The following is a 10,018-nucleotide window of genomic DNA, read 5'->3' as shown; positions in this document are numbered from 1 at the left end:
ATTCAAATTTAAATTTTTGTTAAACTGTACAACAATATACTAAACATTTATGTATTATTTTGAATAACATAGTCTTTTAGTATTTTTAACTATGTAATTTATTTGTTGCGCAACGTGCAAGAATTCGTCTAGTTCTAAATACTCGAACGACTATCTAATAAAACTTATTTATTTATTATTTATTGATTATATAGAAATTTTAACAAATTCTGCATATAAAATTTATTTTCTTTGTTTTATTAGACTTTTAGATATGTAAATATCAATGTAAACATATAATGTATTATTGTTTCGAGTTTTACCTACGCGTGATGAGCTTTGGGACGTGTTTGACGATGTAGGTGGGGTTCAATTATTGTACAGACTAGAGGTGCACAAACACCGGTTTTAAACCTGTTCCTGTTTAAAAAAAATGTTTCTTTTAGAAAACCGGTTATAGGAAATTCGGTTTCGGTTTTTTTGGAAGAGAAATTTTATAAAAACATTGTTTTTTTGGGTTTAAAAACCGGTTCGGTTCGGTTTTTTTAGAAAAACCAGCAAAAAACCCAGTTTTCGATTAATAAAAACCACCGGTCCCTTACCAGCGGTTCGGTTTTATAAAAACCGGTTTTCAAATAACCGGTTCGGTTTTTTTCAATAGATTTAAAAAAAAACCGGTTCTCAATGTGAATCCTATCCTCTAGTACAAACTTTGTATATAAGGTTCGGTGCAATTATTTTAAAGACTATGTGCATCATAAAAATTTTCAATCACTTACTTTCTGTTTCAATTATTGTACTACTCCTGCAGCTTCATGTAAATCCTATCAATTTTCTATCACTTTTTTTTTCATTACCACTCTTTACTTTTTCATCTTCATTCATCAATTCGGATCACCGCCAATCATCCTCAAAAACTTCAAATCTGATCAGGTTAGTTTAGGTTTGTTTTCTACTACTGTTATGGATGTGAATTACTTGATGTATTTCATTAAGGGGTCTGCTTTTAATTAGTTTTTATTTTTTTGTGGAAATTGATTTTAACTTTTTAGAGCAACTCAACTTCTGAAATCTGAAGTATTAAGCCTTCAGTTTTTTAGAGCGCTATATTTTGGGTTTTAGCTATTTTTTATTGATTTATCAAGTTTACTTTACTTCCTTTATAAATGAAACCATATTTGAAATTTCCATAGTTCTGATATTCTTGTAAAATTAGCACAACATACTTTTAGAGTTTTGGTTCCAAAAAGTTTTTCATAGTTTTATACGACTATAACTTTTAATCTGTATCCCAATGGTTCTGATTAAAGTTTTAAATTCATGAAAAATGTTTTTCACTCACAAATCTACTTTGAACTCTTTGGGAGGAATAAAGTTATATGAATCCATGAAAAGCGTTGCTCGAATCTGAATCCTTAAGATATCCTCTTCCATTTTATTCCTATAATTTAACTTTAAGAACCAACGTCAGCAGTGGATGCTCTTAAAATGGATCAGTTGCTGTGTTAGAAAAGAGGGTAGAAACAAATAATGATTATCATTGGATTCTTCAAGGATTGTGTTAGTTCACTTTCCGAATCGATATTTCTCCACTCTGCATTACGAATTTACCTAGGATAATCCTTAAAAGAACCATTGATTTTCTAGGCACATAATATCAATCAAGAACTAGAGAGAATTTAGTGTGTAAAATCCGTATGTTTCAAAAACCAGAGAGAACACAATGTATCTCCACATTTGATCTTAACTGCATTTGGATAAGACAGTTTAGGGTTGAAAACCATACATAATTATTAATTACATTAGAACCCCACATTTGATCTTAATGCATTTGGGACACTCGTCAAGGGGCGTTGCCCCTTGGATCCCCACAAGGGGAAGTCGTACCGGGATCAATATAGACTAATGTGCACTCCGCACTTCCCACTTTGTATTAAAACTAAAATATATTCCCTTTTGAAACATGTATAGATAACATTACATAAAATGAACCAGTGACACTAAAATCACCAACAATCCTCCCCCATTTTAGTGTAACTATGGACTTACACAAAAACAATTTAACACATCAAAACTTGCATATAAATGAAAATGTCGAATCGATTGAATTTTCATATTAGTAGTTTACACATTTCAAATATTCGAGAATCGAGGTGCCCTAAGGATTAAACCCGCCAACACATTTGAATACCTGATAAAATACATACAAGCTTACAATTCTCAACTAGTCTAAATAACCTGATACTATTATTAAGTTGTGTGTCTTAATCCTCTCATGAATGTATAAAGGCCATGTCCATAATGTTTTGAAGCGCAACTACACTTCACAATCAAATAGGTAATTCCTTTATATCATGTACTTGCAAAACACTTTTTCAAAGGATTTATTAAGAAGTTAAACTTTAGCCTTACCTACTGTAGTACCGAACACATATCTGGGATGATTCATTATGTGTTCCAATATACAAGTGCGAGCTTTCCACATTGTATTAGAAGGGAATTGGATGTCTCACCATTATAGAATTAAATGGACTTTAAACTCCTCCCAATAACAGACTTGTGCACTAAGTCTCTTGCCAAACTTTTAGTCAAATGATCTGTCAAGTTCTATTGCATTCTCACAAACGCAACCGAAACTACATCATTCATGATTAATTCTCTAATCATGTTATGTCTAACACCCAAGTGTCTAAACTTGCCATCATACACTTGGTTATATGCATTAGCCAAGGTAGCAACACTATCACAATGGATAGAAATATGTGCAATCGGTTTTGGCCATAATGGAATCTCATGAATCAAAATTCTCAACACTCTTCTTCTTTACCAGCAACACTTAACACAACAAATTCAAATTCCATTATAGAGCTCGTAATGCAAGTTTGCTTCTTGGAAGTCCAAGAGATGGCTCCTCCCCCCAGTAAGAATACCTAAACACTTATTTAGGAATGATCCTCTAAGTATGAAATCCAACTTGCATTCGAATACCCTTCTAGGAACAAAGAATATCCCAAGTAACTTAAACCATAATCATCGGTTCCTTTGAGATACTTAAACACTCTTGTAATCACATGCCAATGTTGAGTACTAGGATTACTAGTATATCTACTCAATCTTCCCACGACATATGTCATATCAAGTATGGTGTTTGTCATTGCATACATCAAGCTCCCAGTAGCCTTTGAGTATTCCAATTATGAAATAGGCTTGTTGGTATTAGGCATCAATTTCACACTAGGATCTATATGAGTACTCATCGGAGAACAATCACCAAAGTTAAACTTATTGAGAATGTTCTCAATATAATGTTATTGTATCATAACAATCCCTTTTTTCATCCGTTTAATCCTTATCCCAAGGATTACATCAGCCTCCCCCATGTCCTTCATGGAAAACTTAGATGCCAACAATTTCTTTGTGTCATGTACTTGATCTTGGTTCGTATGAAAGATCAACATGTCATCCACATTACAAACAAATAATGACACCCGGATCAGTAGCATCAAACTTACTATAAACATATTTATCATATTGGTTTAATACACACCCACTTGATAAAATCACATCATCAAACTTTTGATGTCATTGTTTAAGCACTTGTTTCAGCCCATACACATATTTCACAAGTTTACAAACCTTATTCTCGTTTCCTGGCATAACAAAACCTTCCGGTTGTTTCATGTAAATTTCTTCATCAAGTTCACCATTCAAGAAGGTTGTTATCACATCCATATGATGAATTATCAGACTGTATATAGCTGCTAAGGCAACCAACAGTCTAATGATAGAAATATGTGTCACTAGAGCATAAGTGTCAAAATAGTCAATACCACGTTTTTACCTAAACCCTTGAATGACTAACCGAGCTTTAAACTTATCAATGGTTCCATCAACTTTCATTTTATTTTTGAATATCCATTTGCATCCAAGTGGTTTAGAATCTGGAGGCAAATCTGATAACATCCCAAGTGTTATTCTTGAGAATTGAAGATATTTCATCATAAATTGCGTCCTTAAAAAAAACATCTTGAGACTCCATAGCCTATTAAAATTTCTTAGGATCATCTCCTATGTTATAGTAATAATCATATTGAGAGCCAATTTCATCTCTCGATCCTTCCACTAAATATACATGAAAGTCAAAACCAAGACCTTTGGCTATTTGGATTCTTTTGCTTTTCCAGATCTCTTGTTTTTCCGGTTCAACAAAATCATCCAATTTTCCTAGATTTGGCACTTTACTGGTGCTAGGAATCAGATCCTTAGGCCGAACCATTGATGAAAACCACAATTCATTAAAAATCGCATCACACGATTCAATCACTATGTGAATCGACACCGAATCATTAGGTTCCATTACATAGAACCTATAAGCCTTGGAATGGTCAACATATTCAATAAAGATACAATCAATTCCATGTTCATCCACACTCTTTCTTTTGGGTTCAGTTAACTTGAATAGAGGCTTTGTAGCGTACATAAAACATGAGACTCACCATATTTATCAACCGTAAAATAGGGGAAGACGGCGGGGTGGGTGACTTACGAATCTGAACCTTGTTCAGTTACTTTCTTTCTCTGTCATGGGGTTGTCAAATGAGTCACCAAAGATGAGGGCTACTGCTTGAAGGAGTGGACGGTAGGAAGGGACACTGATTAGAGGTGGGTTCTAGGGTTCTAGAGGTGGAATTCATTCGACCATTGAAATCGCACCATGAAAAATAAGAAGAATTGTCCCTTTGTATCAACATGAAGCATGTTTCAGTTACATCACAGGTTGACGGGTAGAACAAATGGCCGAAGGTTAAGGGAACGAAGGGAGAAAGTTTCAGTTGTAATCTTTTTCAAATTTTTACTACCTAATTTCTCGTAAAGCCTATGGTTAAAAAAAAACAAAAAAAAATTCATGTTCTTTTACTGAATTGCCCAGTACCGACCATTTAATTAAATAAAAACTATTTAGCTTTTAAGAAAAACCAAAATTAGCTTTCTTAATCACAACCACTGATTTTCTTGATCTAAAGGTTTATATTGGTTCTTTTGTTCTCACATTATTTAGTGTTTTTATTTGAACTTAATTCTCTCTCTCTCTCTCTCTCTATATATATATATATATATATATATATATATATATATATATATATATATATATATATTGCTTCGTCAGAAACCACCACAATCGTTGGTTTCCAACGTAAATGGTGGTGGCGACGGTGGTGGTTTCCGACGATGCCCATGGTGGTTTCCGACGATAGCGGTGGTTACCAAGGATTGCGGTGGTTTCTAACGAAGAAGTATAGAGAGAAAGGGAGAGAGAGAGAGAGAGAGAGAGAGAGAGAATCTTAAATGTGTGGCGGGGATTGGGTTTAATAAAGAATGGAGGGTTGATAAAGGATTAGGGGTAAATATTCTAAACCATAGGGACCATTCGTATAATTACTCTAAAAATAATTGTAGTGATGTGATGTCATGCTTTCATTGGTTTCGGTATTTGTTGTCATAATCATGTATTTTCTAATGAACACTCACCTATATATATATATATATATATATATATATATATATATATATATATATAGGGCTAGGTTATTTTGTTTCTTACATTTATTGTGTGCTAGAATGCACCAATAGGAATTTAGTAAATTAAATAATTATTTAATTATATAAATATAGATATTAAATGATTTCCATAATTATATGTATATTAAATGATATCCATAATTATAATTTTCTTTTTATGGAAACTAATTAAATTCGTCATTAATGTCAGCAATAACATTCTTTCAGAATGAATTCGCATCTAGGTTTTTATATATGAGTTCGTATTTTGTTTTAGGACTCACTCACTTAAAATACAATAAAGTTACATTGAATATGAAGAACGATAGTGTATTCTATTAAAATACACTCTCATTCTGCTAAAATACACTCTCATTCTTCTAGATATGAATTCATTCTGAAAGAATATTATTGTTGACATTAATGACTAATTTAATTAGTTTCCATAAAAATGAGTTATAAGTATGGATATCATTTAATATACGTATAATTAATACTAAATTCTTATTGGTGCATTCGAGCACACAATAGATGTGAGAAACATTTGAACCTACTTCTCTCTCTCTCTCTCTCTATATATATATATATATATATATATATATATATATATATATATATATATATATATATATATATATACATCATGGTTCTAAAAAACTCGACACGGTTTCGCCATTGCACGTCGTGGCTCCAAGTCATTTAACAAAATGTCGTCTTAAGTTATTTATGTATATAAAAATGAATAATAGTCAAAAATACATATAAAAATATTAGTAATATACAAAATTACCACCTTAAGTCGTGCCTTACAAACGACGTGGCTCGCCAAGGTTTGTAAAACTTGAGGCTTGACATTGCCGTCAAAGTTACGTTTTACGTTATTTAGAACCTTGGTGTGTGTGTGTGTGTGTATATATATATATATATATATATATATATATATATATATAATGTTATAATCTTTCATGTCCATAAAAAAGAAATAAGAAGTATTAAGAAGCCCATCTAAACATTTTTATAATAATTAACCTATAAATATACAGAAAAAGTTATATTTAGGGTCACTTTTTTTTTTTTTTTTTTTTTTGCGCAGACATTTAAAATTTGGCACCCTCTGAGGGCTTACCTGCTATGAAATTAACAAAATTCGGTGGTTACTTTATCCGCCTTTATTTTGAACATAATTAGTGGTTGCAAACAATTCTGCTTAACATGTGTTTAAGATCTCATTTATTATTCAATTGACAGACATGTGCAAGAGAGTTTAGTTGCATTTTAGTTATACATCTATAACGTCTCTCATGGAAGGAGTACAACACTTAAAAATTTCACTTGACGACATAAAGTTGGCCACCAATAACTTTGACGATAATAATTTTATTGGACGAGGTGGATTTGGGAACGTCTACAAAGGCCAAATCACCCTATCTGGACAGCTCAACACTGTTGCTGTAAAGAGGTTGGACCGTGCTATGGGACAAGGGGACCGAGAGTTCTTGATGGAAATTCAAATGCTTTCGTGCTATAAACACAAAAACCTCATCTCTCTTATTGGGTTTTGTGTCGAGGGTGGAGAAAATATCCTTGTGTATGAGTATGCAAAGCATGGAAGCCTTGACAAATATCTAAGTGACTCTAACCTCTCCTGGATACAACGTCTCCAAATAAGCCTTGGTGCAGCCCGCGGTTTAAATTACCTTCATGATGATGTGGGACCCCAACATAGGGTTCTTCACCGCGATATAAAGAGCTCCAACATTCTCCTAAATGAGAATTGGGAAGCGAAAATCTCAGATTTTGGATTGTCAAAAATAGGCCCTTCAAATGTTGAGTTCACTTTTCTCGTCACTAGTGCTTGTGGCACCTTCGGCTATGTTGATCCACAATATGTAAGAACCGGTATTCTAACAAAGGAGTCTGACGTGTATTCGTTTGGCGTAGTGCTATTTGAAATATTATGTGGAAGGTTGGCACTTATTGAAAAATATCAAGATGAACGTCGGTTTCTTTCTTCTCTGGCCCAAGTGTATTGTGAAGACAACAGATTAGATGAGATCGTTGATCCCAATCTCATGAATCAAATGAAAGTAGGTTCATTAAAGTTGTTCTCAATGGTTGCATATCAATGCTTGAGAGAAAATCGAAGCGAACGCCCAACGATGGGTTGGATTGTTGAAAACCTTGAGAAGGCATTGGAGCTTCAAGTAAGTTTCATAAGAAAGACTCTCAAATTATTGTTATTTTAACTCTCTATTTCCACCTTTGACCTTGAATAATTATATATTTCCTTTGATGCTAGGATTCTAGCAAAGGATTTATTCGAGTAGGAACTTGGGGAAGAAGAAGAAGTGAAGATCCTCAAAATAAGTGGTCTTTTGAACTTGAGGAAGGCCATAACCTGGTGAAGATAACTATTGACCATGGTGATGGAATATACGCTCTTATGTTCACTAGTGAATCTGAAGGTGTTTTGCACGATTCCGACAAGTATGGTGGTTTGGCAGGTGGAGAAACAGTTTCCGAGGTAAGTTGATCTTAATTCCACAAATCAATATGTATGTCTTTTTGTAACATAATCTTTGTGCATGGTGGCTTATTAATCAGGCAATATTGGAAGGTGATGAGGAAATAAATGGCATTAATGGGACCATTGGTTCTCGAGATGGTTTTACAATAATTTCGTCACTATCCTTTCAGACGAACAAAAGGACCCATGGACCTTTTGGTCGAGCAACAGAAACTGTTTTCTCTATACCATGGGATAAAGGCTCGTTAGTTGGGTTTTATGGCCTTGCTAGTTATTACATTGATAGCATTGGTATATATGTAAAACCTAATGAGGAAATCGTAAGGGTTGGAACATGGGGCAAAACTCAACCTGGAAGTCCGCATAACATCTGGGATCTACAACTGAAGAACAATCAACAGTTGAAGAAAATAACCATTAATCATGGCGATAGCATAAACTTTCTCATCTTCACCACAACATATAGAAGCTTAACACACACCAAATCGACTGAAATAGATCAGTGGAATCTTTATGAAACAGTTTCGGAGGTAAACATTTCATAACTCAGACAAGTTAACATATGAAATCGTTAAAAAAAATTATTCGGATTTTCGGAAATGCATGTTTCTCAAGACATGTGTGATATATAGAAAACAAACATGACTGTTATATGATCCTCATAAGCTTTTACTACGCTGTTTGTAAGGTAATAAAAAAACTGGTTAAAAAACTACATATTGTGATAAACTTTTGGTAAAAAACTAAAACCATTAACAAGATATAAATCACAAATACATGTCTAGAAAGACTGTTATGGTATTTTATCAACCATAACATTGTGCCAAATGTCAGATATACATGTGTAAATATCAGATATATCATATATCATTATGTCTTATGACACGTATAATCTTAGTTTTATCATGAATAACAAACTACATCATTCTATGTATTGATTCTACATAGTCTATTATTCATTTTCTAATTTTCTCCATTTTGCTATAATTTTCTAAGTTATACATTGTTTGTTACTTTTTCCATTGTCCAATCAGGTAATATTTGATTGTAATGAAGAAATAAATTCCATCAGCGGAACAATTGGGTTATCAAGAAACGGTTTCAGAGTAATAAAGTCGATATCATTTGGGACAAACAAAAAAACCCGTGGACCTTATGGTAATATAAGAGGGGAGCATTTCACGGTATCATTTGATGATGGTTCTTTTGCAGGATTATATGGCCTTGCTGGCGGTTATCTTGATAGTATTGGTGTCTATTTGAAGACTATAGTATGAGATGAGTGGAAAATATATTTATGTTTTCATTAGATTTATGATGCATATTATGTGGGTCGAGTCTTTGTTAACATCTTTATACATTGTTTTTATATTGTGGATTTGATAATCATGGATCTACCGTGTTGTGTTTGTATGTGTTATAAAAAATGACATTGCATTTCATATACCTATTTCAGAGATAGGAGAGAGGTCAAAAGTGAGTAGGCGCTCATATGGGAGCAGGAAATCTAAGGTTAGTGGTATCCAGAGAACAATAATACAACAAGTTCTTAAACTCCAAATGTCACAAGATCCACTAGAGAAACAAAAATCAAGTTAGACGCTTTCCATCACTTGATTATTTTCTATAGTTCAAGAATCATGAGCCAGAGCCTTGTCCAAAGTCATTGAGAATAAAAGACTCCTTGTAGTGGAAGAAAGTTATAGAGGATGAGACGAGTTCACTTGAAAGAACCAAATGTGGTCTTTGGTAAAGTTACTAGCAAAGAATAAAGCACTACAAATCAAGTAGGCATTTAGGGTAGGGATAAACATGACGACAATAAAATATACAAGGCTATATTGGTGGTTAAGAGATTCCAATAAAAAAAGGATTTGATTCAAATCTTCTCTCCGGTAGTGATTATGACTACAATGAGATTAGTTTGAGCATTTTGGTTGTATAGGACTTGCA

General features: G+C 33.3%; 1 protein-coding gene across 1 annotated transcript; it reads left to right on the top strand.

Moving 5' to 3' along the window:
- Window positions 1-743: 743 nt before the first annotated feature.
- LOC145129654 (putative receptor-like protein kinase At5g18500) lies at window positions 744-9,511 on the top strand. Its single transcript, XM_079064427.1, has 5 exons — window positions 744-912; window positions 6,787-7,742; window positions 7,838-8,062; window positions 8,143-8,595; window positions 9,100-9,511. The coding sequence occupies exons 2-5, from the start codon at window positions 6,840-6,842 to the stop codon at window positions 9,340-9,342; spliced, it is 1,824 nt and encodes a 607-aa protein (XP_078920553.1). The 5' UTR covers window positions 744-912; window positions 6,787-6,839; the 3' UTR covers window positions 9,343-9,511.
- Window positions 9,512-10,018: the final 507 nt, after the last annotated feature.

This window comes from Lactuca virosa, chromosome 8, assembly GCF_052849685.1.
Source record: "Lactuca virosa cultivar CGN04683 chromosome 8, Lactuca_virosa_CGN04683_v6, whole genome shotgun sequence".
NCBI lineage: Eukaryota > Viridiplantae > Streptophyta > Magnoliopsida > Asterales > Asteraceae > Lactuca > Lactuca virosa.
This window is presented reverse-complemented; position numbering and strand designations above follow the sequence as displayed.

Excerpts from the sequence above, each read along its gene's own strand:
- LOC145129654 (XM_079064427.1), top strand. The coding sequence starts at position 6,840 with ATGGAAGGAGTACAACACTTAAAAATTTCACTTGACGACATAAAGTTG. Across the intron at positions 8,063-8,142 it reads GTGGAGAAACAGTTTCCGAG|GCAATATTGGAAGGTGATGA; the intron begins GTAAGTTGATCT and ends CTTATTAATCAG. Across the intron at positions 8,596-9,099 it reads TTTATGAAACAGTTTCGGAG|GTAATATTTGATTGTAATGA; the intron begins GTAAACATTTCA and ends TTGTCCAATCAG.